This window comes from Pseudorca crassidens, chromosome 18, assembly GCF_039906515.1.
Source record: "Pseudorca crassidens isolate mPseCra1 chromosome 18, mPseCra1.hap1, whole genome shotgun sequence".
Lineage (NCBI taxonomy): Eukaryota > Metazoa > Chordata > Mammalia > Artiodactyla > Delphinidae > Pseudorca > Pseudorca crassidens.
The window spans coordinates 16,928,651-16,948,282 of NC_090313.1; the positions used below are offsets into that span (position 1 = coordinate 16,928,651).

Below are 19,632 nucleotides of genomic sequence, written 5' to 3' on the forward strand. Positions count from 1 at the left end.
AACCTTTCAGCTCTTGTACATTTGGCACTGTTTCCCAATACCAGCTCTATTAGCTAATGTAAAATACAAAGTGTAACTCAGGATCCTGTTTATTTTTGTTTCCTGGGGAAAATGGAAAAGAAAACAACATTGGGACATAAGAACTGCAGTTGAAAAAACACAACAATGGGTTACTCAATATGGTATAATATGCAATTATTGATATAAATGCAGATCGATCTCATTTAAAAGTATTTTTCATAAGCACATTTTTCTTTATTTTTAATACTTAAAACAAATATCCTCTATTCCTCACACCCTAGTATTCCAATGGGAGAAAGTAATTATAGTCTTTAAATTAAGTATCTTATCACCTACTAAAAAGAAAGGTCTTCTTCAATTTGAAATGCTACATATCTAGCTTTATGGTTTACTCCATGTGCTGGTGTTTGTTTAGATGTCAAAAATTATTTTGTGAAGAAAAAATGTTATTAGTCACCGTTGCTCAAGTTAATTAGCCTTTCTAAAGGTTACTGACGCTTTATTTCTTTCAATATATTACTTATGTTAAAGAGATATCGTTGAGATATTTGACAACAGTGATGTCTCTTTATTGTTGTCCAAATACTAAGAAAGATGTTTTACAATGGACAATGAAAGCAGAGAATAAAGCCACATTTAGGGTATTACATTAGCAAGAAAAATAGCTGAACTTTCTGCTTTGTTATCAAGGTAGCTTTTATTAAGCTCCCACTAAATCATAGTACTATGCTATTGAGCAAAGTTCTTATGAGGAAGGAAAACATATTGTTGCTTTTTAAAAAAAAAAATCTATTCTTCAACTTTGCCTAAAACTGATGACCCTTAGAACATACTTCATTCAAATGAAGAATGGAACAGAGCAGAATTGGATTCATCCAACAGAAGGCCCTTAATGAAGAACCTTAGAAGATGGCTGCACTCCCTAAATCAAGTTCTGGCATTTTCTGTGTAGACTGTGTAGTGAAGGAACAGCGTTACTCATTGGCAAGAAATACATTTAGGTGTGCAGGTGATGCCCGGTTGATGTTTACGCCAAGGAATCTTAATGTTTTGGCCTCTTAAAGAACTCTGCACAGATAGACTTGGTTCAATATTAACCACAGTGAGTGAACCTGGGGATAAGAGTTACCATTAGTCATCCAGTGATGCATCATTCATTCACCACTGGCAGCAAGCCAAGAGCACACCATGCTATTGTGGATCAGTCCGTTTCTAATAACTTGAACCAGTGGAGATTTTAGCTGCATTTAAGAATTACACATTTTAAATGAGGATTTAAGGGTGTTAAAAAAGCAACTCGGAAAAACCAACAGCAATTTAATAAATGCTATATAAATGTACAAGAAATAAATATGAATGTCTTTATATAATGTAGACTTCTTAATGGAGGTCCAGAGGCTCTGGGATTTTCTGTGATAGAAAGGATTTGAGTGCACAGAGATATTTGTATTCACCAGCTCCAACGATCTAGATAGTAAATCAGTTGTATACTAAATTGTTACTGAGAAAGTTCACCTCATTACATGAAGTGGGCAATTATCATTAGTTATACGTCCACTACTGTTGCTGATTGGAATATTTATAGCAGGGTTCTTGTCCTATATATTTGCATGTAACGTTGTTGCAGGAACTTTTATGCTAGATATTTGAAACAGAAATTTAACATTTTATTAAATATAACAATGTGAAACTTAACAATTTTAAATACAAATTCGCTTTTGAAATTGGGACCTGACACACTCATGAGAAAATTTCCACAGGACAACTCATTTCAAGGGCTGAGATATGTTGTATGCAGAAGGGTTTTAGGAAAGGTAATCTTCATTTCATAATCCGATGAACCATTTAACATTTTCTGTGATTCTAACAGTAACACACATTCACTGTAGTGAGAAACCAGAAAGTAGGATAGCAGAAGAAAAGTCTATACTTAAACCTACCATTCCCCACAAATCACTGTCGAAACTTTGTGCTCTGAGGCAGAACCAACATTTTCGCAGTCCTAATGTAAAGAATTCTCATACGTGCACCACACATGAATCAAACTCAATCACAGATGCCTGGAAGTTCACTGTTTATTTACAAATATTATTATACAGATGCTCACACTGAAGGATCTAAGGAATCAACTGAGTTCATTTTGTTCTCTAATCCACATGTCTGCTGTCAGCCATTAATTAAACAGAACAAACTCCACAGTGTAAACTTTGTTAGTTGTTGTTCAACAGGGATTTTAACTTTTGTCAACAAAACTACAAAATCAACAGTCAATTCAATTATTTAAATGAAAATAAAAAAGAACACCTGTTCATTTTCAGAGAATAGACTGATTTTTCCACTTTTTAAACATACTCAAGGACCTTAATAATGGGTCCAACTCCTCTTTCGTTCAAGCACCCTTTGTTCCACAAACAGAATTAAGCCTGTATTCTTAGATTCCCCACCTCCATGCCTTCCTTCACATTTACACATCCTTCCGAACTGAGGTCCAAATCCTTCCTAATTTCCAAGACAGTTTTCATTGTGTCTTTTCACAGAGTTGCTTATGGTCTCCCCATCATGGAGGAGTAATTTCATTCCCTTCTACCACTTTCTCTGTATTTTCACTCATGGCACCAATCTGCGTTACTGCTACTTAGGCTCTTGTCTAGGTGGCTCTGGGGGACTGTCAGTTCCTTAAGGATAACAACGTAAGCACAATGATGATGACCAGAGTGAAGAGCAGGGGAGAGTCAGCACGGGCTTCCCTGGTGGCGCAGTGGTTGAGAGTCCGCCTGCCGATGCAGTGGATACGGGTTCGTGCCCCGGTCCAGGAAGATGCCACAGAGCGGCTGGGCCCATGAGCCATGGCCGCTGAGTCTGCACATCCGGAGCCTGTGCTCCGCAATGGGAGAGGCCACAACAGTGAGAAGCCCGCGTACCAAAAAAAAAAAAAAAACAATACTCACTTTTTGCTAGACTCTCCCTAGGCTCCTCATGTATATCTTCAAAACTACGATTATTACAGTCATTTTGAAAAGAGAAAACATGGAACCCAAAGATTTCAAGAAACTTCCTAGGTTACTTTAACAAATTGCAAATCTTATATTTGAAATCTAGTCTGCTGACTCCAGGGTCTGTGCTGCTTACATGGCTTTTTTAAAAAGTAATATTTGCCATAGTGTCATGAACAATGTAGACCCTTCCTCATCTATGGGGAATGAATGAGTGAATAAAGAAAAAAATGGAGGGCTGGCATTAAGCACCTAGAATCTACATGGAAAAAAACAGACTCCTGATTTAGAAGCATCAAAGGGAAAAATAATCTCAAACACTGGAAAACAGAAGCATACATACTTCTGGGGAATGTATTTAGCAATTTAAAAATGTGTAACACTAATATGAATTAAAGTTTGTTCCCAAACTTCTTTGATCTCAGGACAAAATCCAGAGTTCTATGCACCAGAAAAGAGCTAAACCTTGAAACTGACAGGAGGTTGTGCCCATGTGCAAATCCTCTGTCTGTGGGACTTGGAACTCTCCAGGCCTGACAACGGTGATAGAAGCCACTTCCTGTAGTAAAACGTATCAGGGCACTGCGGAGCGAGTGACAGCAAGCCTGGCTGACCTAATGATCAGCTGAACAAAGTCCGTAGACCGTAGACTACTATTCCAAGAGGACATTAAAATTTGTCATATTATTTTCCTTAAATCATTACTTTGTGAGAAGGAGTCATCCTAATTACATCCTTGACCTATTCGTTAATATAAATCATGATTTATTACACCACTCAAATCTTCAGAACTACGTTGTCACAGTTCTGATTACACTCTCAATAAAGACCAACTCAATTATAGTAAAAGTGGCCCAAAGTTTTATTGACCAAATGTTATGAAGTGTAGGGAAATATTATCCCCAGAAAATAGGAAATCCCCTCCCTCCTACAGACACTGGGTTCTGCTTTTCATTTTATATTTATAAACTATTAAACACAGGAATTAAGAGTTCCAACTCTTAATTAAGAGTTCTTTTTTGAAGTTATTTGAATAAGCTTTCATGACAAACCAAATATTAGTATTATTACATTTTTACCTCAGTTTTCTCAGAGCCAGTTTTTTTTCCCCCCAAGTGAGCATAAATTTAAAGTAACTTTTTCTTTAATGCTTTAAAGTTAAATAATCCAAGTTTTCTATAATAAACATATAATACTTTAGAATCAAAAAATGCTATTAAAAATAAGTTACAGGGGCTTCCCTGGTGGCGCAGTGGTTGAGAGTCCGCCTGCCGATGCAGGGGACACGGGTTCGTGCCCCGGTCCGGGAAGATCCCACATGCCGCTGAGCCTGCGCGTCCGGAGCCTGTGCTCCGCAACGGGAGAGGCCACGACAGTGAGAGGCCCGCGTAACACAAAAAAAAAAAAAAAAAAAAAAAGTTACATTCTTGGCTTCAGAAAACATCACCCAAGCCAAAAAATAAAAAAAAAAAAGAAAAAAATTGAAATGTATTTTCTAGATGGTGAAAAATAAATATCTGTTAGATCCTATAAACTAGAAAATAAAAGAGGAAAAAGAAAATAATTTTTTAGCTCACAGATATAAAAAAATTCAACTGAATTATAATTTTGATCAGCAAAAGATAAAATGAGTTGTGGATCTGGAGTGTAATACACTGTCAAAATCCGAAGGAGAAACTTGCTTAATGTGTAAAATCCACCATTTGGTCAAAAGATGCTTGAATCCCACCTTACATAGTGGGGACGTTTTATTGGCAGACTTAAACTGACTTTGACATGATAAAGCAAAGATTTAAAAGCCGCTGTCATTCTTCTCTGACTCAGATCTACATCCTGATCACTGATCTCTCAACTCCACTTAACCAGTGACACTCCAAGTGTGCTGACCCAGAGATGTGAGATGCTTAAGCAAAATGAAGATTTCTGAGTCCCTAGGGGACCACAGAATCAAAATCTCCAGTGTTTGAACACACAAATCTGTGGGTTAACTGGTCTTTCAAGTGACTAGTTGTACCTTAACCCCACTGTACTCATGTGTATATACCTGTGTGTGTGCGTGTGTGTGTGTGTATATGTGTGTGCACTCATCCCGCTTTTTGAGGTAAGGGCCTCTATTTCCACTCCAAATCAAGACTATCTTCATTCTGGGAATTTAAAATGAGTTCCATTAAATCCACTGGAATAAATGCTGCTCAAATCAAATATGACTTCCAGGTTTATGGACCCTAAGAGTTAGTAGATAACTAGAATTCAAGGCTTCCTATTTTCTTCTATCGTATTTATTATAGGAACTTAAGTAATTCATCGGACTGGTCTGTGCCCTTGGGTCTGTGCAGGTCGGTGCCACAGTCAGACAACACTGCAGCATTATTCAATATGCTCCACATTAAGTCAAGTATAGGAAGATAAAATAGAAATAGGAAACTTAATGAGCTTACACTTCAAGAGGGACTACGCAATAGATCATACTTTTTTTTAAAAGAGTAGTATTAAAAGAACACTACTAAATAAGTGAAAATGATAAGATGTCAACTACACAAGCACTGAGGAGAAGGAGACAGGAGGGCAAGAGGACCAAAACCTATAATGACCACGCACTGTTCTTTCAAAAGGAGAAAATATGCAAAGAAATTTTCAGAAATAAAAAATAGGTGGAGAAGTACAATTTCTTCCAGCATGGAAAAGCCTTGGAGGCCCGATTTCCTGCTATCTTCCTTCAAAGTTTGCTTTTCATTCTCAAGTTGTTTGGACTCAATTAAACCACTAGGTAGGGAGGAAACAGTGTGAAGATCATGTACTACTATATATAATCATCTGAAGAACAATATTTGTCCATTTAATGAATATAAAAAACCCTTTTGAAAGAACAATAAATGGAAAATTCTGAAAGTGTAATCAGTACTTTTTAAATTTGTTTTACAGTTTCTCTGAGTGTCGTGAATCATGCAGGCTTATTAGCTGGTTACCAACTCTACCTCCACATGTGGGATCAGGATTCTCCTCCTGTCTAATGGAATACATGGAATCATATGGAATTAACTGTTCAGACAAGCTGTCTCTTCCTTTGGGTTTGCTAAAATGCCAAACTCCCAGAGCTCATGCTGGTTGTCATTCAACCGAGAATCACTGGAGGACTACCTAGTGATATAGAAATGTTATTTACAATGCATTTATAATATATGCTTTACATTTTCTTCTGAATCTTGCCAAAGTTTGTGTTTGAATAATCTGCTTGTCTTGCTGTCCATACATCTTCTAACCAAGAGTTTGACATTTTGAATCACACTTAACAGGAAGATCTAAGGATTAAGCCTCATTTTAATAGGTCTGTTCCTGTGGATAAACTAGAGATGCCACTTCTAGCAACACAATAATAAAATGTTGGGTGGAAGCAGAAGCTAAGTGGCCTTGACCTGAGTTAAAAATCTCTATAAGTTGTGTTCATCTCTGCAATTTGAAAATGGTATGTCCTGTGTAATTTACTACTGTTGAATTCGCAAGACAGAGTGGCAATACCTGTTGGCATTGTTCTATATCTAGAATGAATTCACAGTCTGGAAATCTTCATCCTGTATGTGCTCAAGTCAGTTCTCTCTTTTTTTAAAAAAAATTTAATTACATACATTTAGAAATCACCCAAAAGTGAGAACATTATAATAAAGCCCCACGGACTCATCAACTAGCTTCAACCGTTATCACATTTATGCCCATCTTGTTCTTTCTATCTGCCCACTTCAGGGACTCCATCAGGACAAGGTACGTCATTTCAGATAAAGATTCATCTGCACAATTTTCTTTTGAATCTTAGAAAAGCATACAAACACTTTTCTTATTCCTTTACCCTGTTATTTGTTTGGAAAAGGGAGATGTTACATTGTCTCGGTGAAGGAAGAAAGCCCGTTTTTATTCCAATTCCATATCACTTGAGAAATGATACAAAATTCCAGTTAGAGAGTGAGGGCTTATACTGTTTCCCACTGCACATCACACCTAACAGGAGATAATGAGGTCTCCGTCATCTTTACACACACCATGCAGCTGAACCAGTCCACACTGAGCTACTGTGTTCTCAGGTTTGAAGACAAAAATGTTTCCACTGAGCTCTAATTTACATACCATTAAATATTTTTCTTGATTTTCATTAAAATAAGAAAACCTGTTTTCTCTATCCAGTGGCAGATCAATTCAACTGAAATAAAATTTCTCCTGTAATTTAGCCATACTTACTCAAAGGATTAGTGAGCGACTGTCAGGGAACAGACACTTGTCTGCTCATTAATATTCAGGACCAAGACCCCTTCTGGTAGGCTGGTTTCAGCCTCTGATAGAGTAATACTTGAAAGAAATCGGCTTGTCTGTGAAACAGCTGCTCAGCCAACCCACCATACAAGGGAATTGGTGATAATAAGATGATAATATTACAACTACGCTGAGAGCTTAATGTTTTCAGTTACTCGAAGGTGTGTGGTACGGGTATAACAATTAGAAAATGATTGGTAGTCCATCACAGAGGACACACAGCTGCTGATCAGTGGTGTTTCCTTAGTTTTGAAAGATCTGTCCAAAGAGAAGAAAGAAAGTGAGAGACAGAGAGAGAGAGACAAATTTCACTTGTACAAAGATCTGGGTTCTTCGTGCACTGCAATTTAAAGAACGCCCTGCCATGGATCATCTATTCCCACATCTCAAGCCCATGGAAGGCACCTGTGATTTGTAAATCTGCTTACTAGTTCTGGCGACGCTCAATCCCTGGCTGCTGATTCTTGTTTCTGGAAGGTCTGCCCTGTGGGAGAATTGGCAAATTACTTTCCAATGCCAGTGAGACCATTTCTCCAATTTCTAAAACCCAATTCAGCACATCCTGACTTCCAGAGGAGTGTCTTCCAGGTGAAATACATGTCATTGAGGTGGTGGCCCAGCAAACTTCAAGGAGGCATTTGGCTAATTACTTCCTACGCTGATTAACATGATAACCCTTACGAATTACAGTTAGCTTGTTATTCTGTACAATAAACAAGGGGGCTAGTAGCAAAATAAATGGAAATATCACGTCTATTTATTCTTGAATAATATCATGGAAGTGGTGTGTGTGTTCTGAGTGTGCTTGTTAATGTGCTAGGATATGGGACGTAGTCTATAACGGGTGTGTTTGCCAAACTGTGCTTTGTTTAGAAATTACTTATTACTCTCAAATTCCTAGAAAATCTGCCTCCCCCCACCCCTGTCCCCCTGCCAAAAATATATATATATATCACATGTCAACGTGGAAGGTAAAACGTTGTTTAAGGAACAGCAGTCAGTCGAGGACTGTGGTAGATTAGGATGTAGAATATCCACTCCTTCCCCCATCTCCACACCTCCATGCGGATTCTATACACCCTGCCTGTCAATTTTGGGAATCACCATGAGATGTGCCTTGGTCAATGGAACCTGAGAAGACCACCTGCCAATTCTAAGCTAGGTCCAAACTCCACCGTGAGAAGAACGTAGGCAGAGAGCTGTTTCCCAAAGACGTCTAGAACAGACCAGACCAGATCCGTGGTTTAGAGGCAGGCCTAGCTGAGCACAGGCCAGAACAGCCAAACTCCAGCCAACCCAAAGACGCATTCAAGGAAAAAGACACGCTTCTTGTTCATGCCCTGAAATGTTGCGGTTAGTTGTTACAAAACAATAGCGGACGGATACAGGACCAAAAAGGTTTCTACAGGTTATCTACGTCGTAAATGTAGGCCGAATGTCAATAAGGTAACACTGTTGGGGGACAATCAACGGTAACTATGTTTGCACGTCCCAAGGACTCTGTGGACATGCAAACAAAATCTCTGGTGCCTGTCACCTCTTTAACCATCACCACCTTAAGTCACTCTTTAAGGGTCCTGTGTGTCCCATCTTCCAAAAGTCTTCTCTGGTGCCTCTCAATAAAATACTTGACTCCTTCCTTTCTGTTTCCATTGGACTTCTACTTTATGGCATAGTTGATTCTGCTTCCTTAGTGTTAGTTTTATACTTATGTCTCCCCAACAAGGTACACTCTGTGACAGACTGACCATATTTTAGTCACTATTAGTCATATTTGTATCTACTATACACTTAGTTAAGTGCCTTCTATACAGTAGGTTCTGAATAAATGTTTCCAAATTGAAATCTCACTCACACACACACACACACACATATCACCCATGTGACAGGAAATACAGAAGATTCTACTACCATAAGGAAAATAACTTAGGAATTTTTGCTTCTCAAATAAGTGTATTCTGTGAGAAAATTAGACCCTATTTTAAAGATATTATTACATTATTGTCACCTCTACAATATATAGATGAGAAGTGATATTTAAAAAGAAAACACATGCAGATCTGCAGCACAAAAATATTATGCCGCCATGTATAAATTATTCCCGCGTTCAGTAAAAATGAGAAGTCTGAGGGTGTTACCATGGAATAAGTTCTTTGGGAGGATTGAAATTACTGCTCAACGTTTTTTTTTTAATTTGCTTTAAAAAATATACTTGCTGCCAAAATCTCCGGACAAATGTGTATCATTAAAACACGCAAAGAAAAACCAGGAAGGAGGGTAAAATAATAAGGCCGAGAACATACTAAACAAAAAACCTCATATCGAGCTTCAGATGTGAATAAATACCAGCTCAAATAAATCTGAAGAAAAAACTGCCAAAAGAAGATACCCCTTCAACTAAATGTTCCTGTCTCTGAATAATCTATACTCCATACAGGATTCTGGAGAAGAGGGTACTGGTACCTACATCGAGAGAGAAGCTACCAGGCCTTCGTGAGGTGAGAAAAATAAATAATATGCCTTCATTGATTTAATAACATTTTTTTTGCACAAAACACTCACGTCCCTTTAATTTAGGGACAACCTTCAATGGAATAAAAATATGGCTGGATTCTTTACCTAAAAAAATATGGCTAGATTCCAAAAATATGGCTAGATTCTTTTCCAAAAATATGGCTAGATTCTTTACCCACCAATATCACTATTTCCTTGTTAAAAGAATATCAGTAATTTTTAGCCAGTGTCCACTCAAAACAAATAAAAGCTGAGTTAGAATTTCAACTGAATATCGACTTGCTATCACATTACTATTTATAAATCTGATGTAAGTCAAAAGCATCAAGTTACAGTCTTGGTTTCATCTTTCTTGGTGGAAACTTGGCAAGTCATTTACTCTCTCCGGGCTCCAGGTTCCTTGAGGGGTGGACTATATTTAGATGGGTAATTTTCGTTTTTTAAGGATAAAAAAAAAAATCTCTTTCCACTTTTCTCTGTAAGACATTTCCACCTCCTCCCCACAATTAATGGGACAGAACTGGCAGCGGGAGACAGAGGAAAAGATGTGGCTGATGGTGAAATCTCAGCACGTTTGGGGGCTGGAAAGCACGAGAGAGATTATGGGGTAGTTACAGCTAAGAGCAAGGATCCAGGAGTGCTCAGCCTGGGACGGGTTGCTGACTCTGCCATTGAGTGTCTGTGTGGCTTTGCCCTGCAAGTCACTTGTGTTAAATAGGTTAACATCTGTAACGGGCAAGGAACATGGCCAGATGTTGCCTATTATCACCATTAATATTATCAGAGTATTGGATTGTTCTCTATTTTCCTAGGATCCTAACAAATTAGACACTTAGAAGCATGACAGCCATTACGATTTAGATACAAATACCAATAGGACAGGTCAGACAGTTACTAAACACAAAAATGCTAGGAAAATGAGTGGATACACAAAGATGCCACTTTTTCTGTATTTTTATATGATCTGTTTATTTGTTTATTTACTTCTGGCTGTCTGGGGTACTTGGCAGAGGTGAGAAAGGCAAGAAGTAAGGCAACAGAGTTGTGATCATTCTTCCAGGTGTACCTGGCTGGGTCTTCATCCATAATTTTAACCACTGGGTGTGTTAGAAAACCTGGACTTGGTTACAGAGCAAATTGAGAGCATCCCTGTGTATTCTGAGGGAACATTTGCGGTGGCCAGGCCCTGGCCAACAGGTGAGGGGCTTGCAGAGATGTGTAACGGCAGCCAGAGGTGGAGATTTGGCCAGAAAAGGCAGAACAAACAAACAAATAAAAACCTTGTAAGATACTTGGAAAAGTACCAGTGCCAAGAACATAAACTTTTATTTTATATATATTCATCATATTTCAACTCTCTGTTTAAAAAGAAAAAGAGCTGCTCAGTTATAAGGAAATTCTCTGCCAGAGAGGGGAAATTTCTGCAATCGATATTATATAGTTTTTCAATTCACTGCCTCTCAGCTACCCTTTTTTGCTATTCATTGCCTCTCAGCCACACATTTCGGCTAATGGGGCTATGGAACAAAGCTGGGCCATTTAAGAAAGTTGGGGAAAATTCATATTCATTCAGGTTTAGCTTCTGACCATGCAATGAATATTTATAAATTTATACAGTATCTTCTAAATATTACTAAAGATATTCATAGAAAATGGGAAAGAATATGACAATAAATATAATCTTATGTTCTGTTACATGGTTTTGAATTTCAAATTTTAAAAGTCACCTCTGCCCCAAAATGACAAGCTAAATGGAATCAAAACATTTCTAGTATAATAAGGAATGCCAGGATTATAGACTAATGATTAACAGTGATAGAATCTAGCCTCTCTGAATAGAGTATGGACTGAATCCCATATATTAGGTGCAATTTAATTAGTTGCTGTACTTATTGAAAATAGGAAGGAAAGCGGTCACCTTCTCATATGATACAGTCGTCTTTCATATAATAAAGAACACATAGCCAGCAAAGACCTGTAAAATTCAGATGAGAAATCAAGATCTCTGAGAAAGTGGGACCAGAGGCAGAAATGCAAAATGAACACGTTGGAATCCAGAGATCCCAGCAATAATGCAAAATGACCCACAGAATAGGAAGCTACTAAAAATAAACCTGAAGTCTCTCAAAGCACCATTGGTCTCAGCCGGGAAAATAAAACTCAGAGGGTAACATTCCGCAGCTGATCCTAGACAGGGCTCCTCTGCACACCAACTGACAGTCATCAATAAATGCCACGAGAAAGTGGTTAAAGAAAGGTAAGGGGACAAATGGAAAACTGCCCACATGAATGTACCAGCGTTCCTGAAAGGTGACTTAGCAGGATCACCTTTGTGGGATAAGAAGATAAATCATACAATTGCATGGCTGACCTTCATGAAATTGCCTAATGAAGGATCAGAAATTATAATGGTGACTTTTTAATTTATATATTTTTATAATTTTTTAAAGATAGCTCTTCAGAAGCTGAGCTCACCAGGATCACATTTAGATTTTAGCTGAAAGCTTCCTTGAAAAAAATCTTCTCTCCCATCCCAGCCTAATGCAACTATAATGAAATGCACTGTTGTTAGAGAATTCATCACCCTCTACGTCAGATTGAATCTTAGCAAAATCAATGTCTTGTCAAACCAATTGACAATAATACCCCTAAGTACATTAGAAAAATTTAAAACGTACCTGTACAGAGAGAGAAAGACAGAGAGAGAGAGACAGACAGACAGAGAGGGAGAGAGAGACAGACAGACACACACACACACACACACACACACACAAAGAGAGAGTGGTTTCTTTAGTAAGAGTAATGAGATCTGGGGTTACCAATTATAAATTCAAAAATATTGAAAATCATTGATAGGAGAATACAGGAAGTACCTGGCTCAGTCTTGCTGAATAGCTTTACTCATTAAAAAATACAGAATCAACTCCCCATAAATCTACCTTAAGTCTAATATTTTTATTTAAAGGAATATATATTATGTACTGTGAATACTGCTCTGGAATTATTCCTACTTAATTTTGGAGCACAGCTTTATAAAAGCCCTAAGAGTTGTTTTCTAAAGAAGTAGGTAGAAGTCAGAAGCAGCAGATCACCCTCAACTGCTTTTTGTAACAAAGAATAAGACCTTTCAATTTGCCTCAGTTTGAACCGATACATTACAGTTCCTCAAACACAGGAGCCCCTTCAGGGGCTCCTGAAGGTCACTGGATTTGTAATCTGTCAATCAAGGCCAACTCCCAAGTACTCCTAGTTGCATTTAAGGGAACAACATTTGCAGCATCAATTCTAAATAAAGTTATTTTCATATACGTCCACATATACAGTTGAACACAGAGCGAGAGACAGAGGAAGAATGTGAAGATGCTGAAACATACTTGCAAAAATATAAGTCCCTTTAATTACACGGAAAATGTCACGTTATCTTGAGTACTGAAACACCACCAGGTGGACCAGCCTTTTAGAACCTGGAGCACTGATTTAAAGAAATTGTTGTGGCCAGTTTAAAACAGCAATGAAACAGAACATTTTGCCTACTACAGAGAGTATTAAAAAAAAAAAAAAACCCAAGAAAAAAAAGACGAACTTTGGCAAGGTTTTTCTGAACTGGCTTTGTTGTGCATTGATTGGAAACGCTGGAGGAAATGAATGAAGGTTCTGTTGCCCTCGGGCAACTTCCTAAAACCAAAGGCGCACAGAAAAGGGTCCCTACGAATTTGCAAGTCTGGTTTACAATTTGCAAGTCTGGTTTACAACGAGCCATAGTAAGGTGCATTCATTTCACAGAGCACTGACAACTTTCACCACCTAAGAATATTATTTTTATCATTTTTATTGTTCATTCAGTTGATAAAAGTCAGATTGCTTTTGATATCTTTCTGAGGCTCTGACGGGAAAATTCAATGCTGAAAACCTAGTAATAATTACTTTCACCCTTTGTGCTTTCTAATACAAAATGTTTATTTAACAAATAGAATACAGAAATGCAGTCGACTGCTTATTATCAAGAAATAAATGAAGGGTCTAAACCTTCTGCTGGATGCATTGCAACTACAATATAAAATGTAGTTATACTATAGGAAGGGAAAACTCTAAAATAAAGGAGTCTATGTCACTGGGCATTTTAAAACAAGCCTGTCCTCTTAAAAGTGATGTTCTATTTCAAATAATTTTAAATGACATTTAATGACTTCAAAGCAAATCCCTAGATGGAAACTGAAGACAAGCTATGGTGTGACAAAACCTGACTTAGAATCACTCTAATAATGAGAACGTAAGCCAAATCATTCAGAATAAATCTCACAGGCGAACCACAAATGCCAAACAGCTCTTTGTTAACTCAGGTTTTTTCCAAGACATAAAAATTGTCAAGAGCGCTCATGCCTTTTCTAAAAATAGACACAGTTATAAATGTTTAAGAAGGAGAGAAAAGCTTCCACTTAAAGAAAATGTTTTTCATATAATATCAAGACTCTCGCATCGAAAAGCGCACCCAGAACAACGAGAAATAAAAACTGTCACCTACCGTCAAATTTCTTGTGCCTGGACACGAAAGTGGTGCGCACGAAGTGACTCGTCTCCTCCACCAGGTTTTCAAACTCCAGTTTGCTTTGCTGGCTTAGCTTGTCTTCCATTTCCGTGGTGCAGCACGTGTACTCCTGAGGACAGATTCTTAAGTGTTCCCCTGCAAGGAGTACGTAAACGTCAGCATGGAATGATAAGGGGTTCAGGGAGTTTGCTTCTCTGACATCTCCCTCAAATCCTGGGGTCCTTGTTCCACCAGCCCCCCAGCCCTCCCCATGAACTTTTATCTGGGCCTCAGGGTATCTAACCTTCCAAATACTCCAGACTGAAGTTGAACCCACCCCATGGTTTGAATGTCTATGACCCCCCAAAATTCATATGTAGAATCCTTACCCCTAAGGTGATGGTATTAGGAGATGGGGCCTTTGGGTGGTGATTAGATCATGAATGGGATTGGTGCCCTTCTAGAAGAGACCCCAGGGAGCTAGTTTGTCCCTTCTGCCACTTAGGGACACAGCCAAAAGATGGGGTCTGTGAAACAGGGAGCAGACCCTCACCAGACACTGAATCTACCAGTGACATGATCTTAAACTTCCCAGCCTCCAGAACTGGGAGAAGTAAATGTTTGCTGTTTATAAGCCACCCAGTTTATGGTATTTCTGTTGTAGCAGCCCAAGGGGACTAAGAGACCTGACATTTAGTTCCAGCCCCTGTCATGTAAGTGAAAGTACATTAAAGACCCCAGAAGACCACGACAATTTTCCTGTTTTCATCTGAAAGGTACCCAGTAACGCCGGGTGACAAGAGATGCAATACAGTTATAAATGTGCTTATCTTTGGAAACCTGAAGTGAGGCAAGAGACATTCAGCCCCATCACCATAGTCTGTTAGACAGCAGGGCCAAGAAAAGATGGCAATCATTCGCTGTGTTCTGTTTCTGCTCATCCGACCGTCAGAATGCCTCAGCTTTCCTCCCAGTGAAAGCAAGTGTGATTTTAATGGCTGGTCTCCTGTGCCACATGTTCCCTCGGTTAACATTTCTTGTCAGAGAGAAAATGTTCTCCTGCAAGGAGGAAGGCACTGATGGGTTTAATTAATGCTTATGTTGTATGGAAATGTAAAGCAAAAGGTAATGAAAGTTTGGGGTTTAATTCAATAGATTTATCTCTCGATATACTGGGCCACTTCTTTTGACAATATTGCTTTCTTCGGTGCTATCTGCAAGTGGAAGCCAAGCCCTTGCTTCATGAAATTAAAATGGTCTGTTATTGCATAAAATGTGAATTTCCAATTGATTCAGCTCCGTCAGTGTCAAAAATGCTTAACGGAGCCAGCAGAAGGAAGAAGGAAAATCCACCCAACATCTTGCTAAATAAAACCAACAAATTGTCCCTGTGATTAAAATCACTGTAGGGCATGGAAAAACCAAATGAACGAGTGCTTGACGCGATGATTACAATTCATTTATAATGTTTAACAGCACTTATATAAAACTATGTCCCCATGACCCTGTTTGAAGTATAGGGTGTCGGTCTCATGCAGTTGGATGCTTTAGTGCCTACTTAAAACAACCCCAGAATAAAAAAGAATCACGGGTCTGTATTAAAGTTAGATCTTACATAATTCCTGGAAGGGAAGGAGACCATAAAATATCTTAGGTATATATTTTTTTTAAAAGGAAAGGAAAATGCATTGTACTTGAGAATGATAAACATCAAATTCAAGATAACAGTTTCCTCCCAGGAGGAATTAGGATTTGAGAGAAATGCTCAAATACTTTTATCTATAATCTTTTATTTCATAAGTTGCTTGATAGTTACACGGTGTTTATTATATTACTATCATTACTCTTCTACACATTTAAAATATTTTGTAATAAAAACTTGGAAATATGTCATTAGAAAGTAATGGCCACCACAGTGGTGACAGAAAGGAGGGCAGGGGGTAGATATTCAGAAAGAAAAAACAAGCTGCCCTTAACATTCGGAAGCCAGCCTGCCCGGTACCCACAGCCAGGTCACCGTAACTATTACACCTAAACAATCTCACAGAACACCCACCTCAGACAAGATTACCCTGAGATGAGGATGAAATGAGACAAAGCAAGGCCACGTCAAAATTTTGTCTCAGGGGCTTCCCTGGTGGCGCAGTGGTTAGGAACCCGCCTGCTAATGCAGGGGACACGGGTTCGAGCCCTGGTCCAGGAGGATTTCACATGCCGCGAAGCAACTAAGCCCGTGCGCCACGACTACTGAGCCTGCGCTCTAGATTCCGCGAGCCACAGCTGCTGAGCCCATGGGCCACAACTACTGAAGCCCGTGCACCTAGAGCCTATGCTTCACAGCAAGGGAGGCCACCGCAGTGGGAAGCCCGCACACCGCGAGGAGTAGCCTCCGTTCGCCGCAACTGGAGAAAGCCTGCGCGCAGCCAGGAAGACCCAATGCAGCCCAAAATAAATAATAAATTAATTAATTAATTTAAAACAAATTGTCTCAGCACAGACAGAAACAAGGTGATTGTGCCATCCCCAAAGTACCTTCCTCTCTCAGGCAAAATGAGCCTCTGTACTTCTTTACCGTTTACAGACTGATCTTCATCCTAGTCTCCCTCCTTGCTGGTCATATTTATTGAGATACCTTATTATAGAATTACCTCTGCTTTCTGACAGCCTCCGATCTAGGGTGAGGCCCTGCTTCTTGGAACCCTTCCCAACATCACCCACCCAAATCCAAATCCTACAGAAGAGTCTGTTGAAGTCCCTCTTACTGAGAAACCCTTTGGTTCTCCATGGTGTATCCTCACTTGTTGCATCGAGTGGTAACTCAACTTGCTCAACTACAGGTGCGCTCCTGATGAGTTCCTATTTGAAGGTATTGACCATGCCAAAAAGAGATGGGATAGAACAATGTGAATTTTGAAATTTTCCCACATGTGATTCTGATACATCCCATTCAGAAAAGTAGTTCTAGAGTTGAAAACACTGGGAAGGAATAAGTATGGCTTTATCAAAAGCAAATGGTCCACAAATCACTAATTTTCTTTTTATAAAATACCAAGGCTAACTGATAAGAACAACTCTCTTTTTCCAGATTAAGTGGATATTTAATACTAACAACTTTACAGAATGTTCCTTTCCCTGACCTGTTATAAACCATTTTCTTAAATCCCCCTACTCCGTTTCCTATTTCCCCCTACTCCATTTCCTACTATATTATGCACAAATGAAATGTCCATTTCTCAAGATTTAGTACATCAGGACTGCATTCTACTTCTGAATCATTACAACTGAGTTTACAACAAAATGCATGGGACTTCCGGTGAAAAACTGACCAAGAGAAAATAAACATTTTATGACCTGAGGGAAATAGCTGTATTCAGGATACTTGTGGAAGAAACCCTGTAGATCTACATTCATGAAATTAGATTGGATTGGAGGTCTGATAATCTCTAATCACTCCAAGAAAATCAGTATTTTATGTCAAGTGATAAATAAAAAGAGAAAGATACTTCTTAGTGGGACAAATTTAAACCAAATTTATTTCTTGTGTGTGTGTATATATAGTCATGGAAATATATGTAAGAGGCTGACCTATTAACTCAAAGCAGTGTTCGATTTTTTTAATTGAACTAAAGTGTCCTTAAGAAGTCAACTCATGTCTCCTCCTCTGTACGGGTCCCTGGCAGAGAGATAATGAAAGAGACAGAGAGACAGAGATAAAAAAGATGGGAGAGAGAAAGTGAACAGATGGGGAGATCACCAGAATGTTGACGAATCGTACTATAGGAAGAGTAACTCTTCGGTGCAAAGCTCTTCTTAGAGTTCCTAGGAAAAGACGACGACGATGTCCCCAAACACACAGGACCAGCGCCCATGAAACCTGTGGTCCACTGAGACTGAGCCTTGCTTCCTTCCTAACACATCACTAGGTGAGAAGGCTGTGGAGGAATTAAACTCCTGAACAGCTCCTCTCTCCCCCTAATTTGAGGCCACTGCTAACTGCCAAAACAACCTGATGACTTTGAATGGCCAAAAAGACTCAGGACAACTGGACAATTTGTTGTGAGTAGGTTCATTTACTTATTTTAGTTTGGGCCCTAGAACAGGGGCGTGCAAACCATAGCCTCTGGGCCAAAGCCAGCCTACCATCTGTTTTTGTAGGACCTGTGAGCAAAATGGTTCTAAAAAAATCAAAAGAATGATATTTTGTGCTATGTGAAGTTTTATGAAATTCCAATTTAATTGTCCATAAATAAAGTTTTTTAAAAAAATTTTTATTAAAGAATAGTTGATGTACAGTATTATGTTACAGGTGTACAGTACAGTGATTCACAATTTTTAAAGGTTATGCTCCATTTATAGTTATTATAAAATATTGGCTATATTCCCTGTGATGTACAATATATCCTTGTAGCTTATTTTATACATAATGGTTTGTACCTCTTAATCCCCGACCCCTATATTGCCCCTCCCCTCTCATAAATAAAGTTTTATCGGAAAACAGTCCCACCTACTCATTCATGCCTTGTCTATGGCTGCTTTAGGGTTAGAACAGAAGAGTAGTTAGACAGAGACCACAGGGTCTGTAACACCTGAAATATTGACTTTCTGAAATCAGACACGACAGCTACTTGGCTGTATAAAGAATTACCTCTCACCCTTCCTGTTCCAATTTCTCCAAAGAGCAAGAATACGAAACTTTTCTCAGTTTAAATACTTCCTGATACTTAAGAGTATTTGTATTAATAATGGGATTCTTCCAAAGCTGTAATTTATGAGGGAGAAAAATATGTTGTCCTTTTAGATTTCCCCACCCACACTCCTTTCTCAAATCCCCTTAGGTTCTCTAGATGTTATCTATTACATAACTAGATACAATATTTAGCTCAACTGGAGTACCACCAGGCACCTCCAAGATCACTAATAATAAAGATACTAAATAGCTGGTTCCAGGCAGAAAATGTGAGATTGAAACTATGATGACTGTACCCTGACATAGCAAACATGTATTGAAAAATCTATGTGCAAATCATGATGATAGGTTCACATCCCGCAAGATGAGACACAAGGTCAGGAAATCAGCTTACACAGGTGCCTGCTTTCTTAGGGCACCTGAAGTTCATGCCAGTGAATTCCTGAGTCCCTGTGTTTTTATAGAAATCTTCATTAGCTCTAAAATAAACAAAAGAAATCGAAAATGTGGAAGAGAGGTGTTCCATCAGGAAGTTATGGAGTGAGCAAAGGCTTGGGGACATACAATCAGACCATAAACTGTCATCTGTTTTC

At 38.7% G+C, this 19,632-nt stretch overlaps 1 protein-coding gene across 1 annotated transcript in view; it reads right to left on the reverse strand.

Annotated features, from left to right (window-relative positions):
- The window catches only part of GPC6 (glypican 6), a 1,075,997-nt gene that overhangs the window by 790,304 nt on the left and 266,061 nt on the right, over window positions 1–19,632 (reverse strand). The window contains exon 2 of the mRNA XM_067712922.1: window positions 14,350–14,508. Coding sequence (XP_067569023.1) covers window positions 14,350–14,508 — 159 coding nt within the window. The remainder of the gene's footprint in view (window positions 1–14,349; window positions 14,509–19,632) is intronic.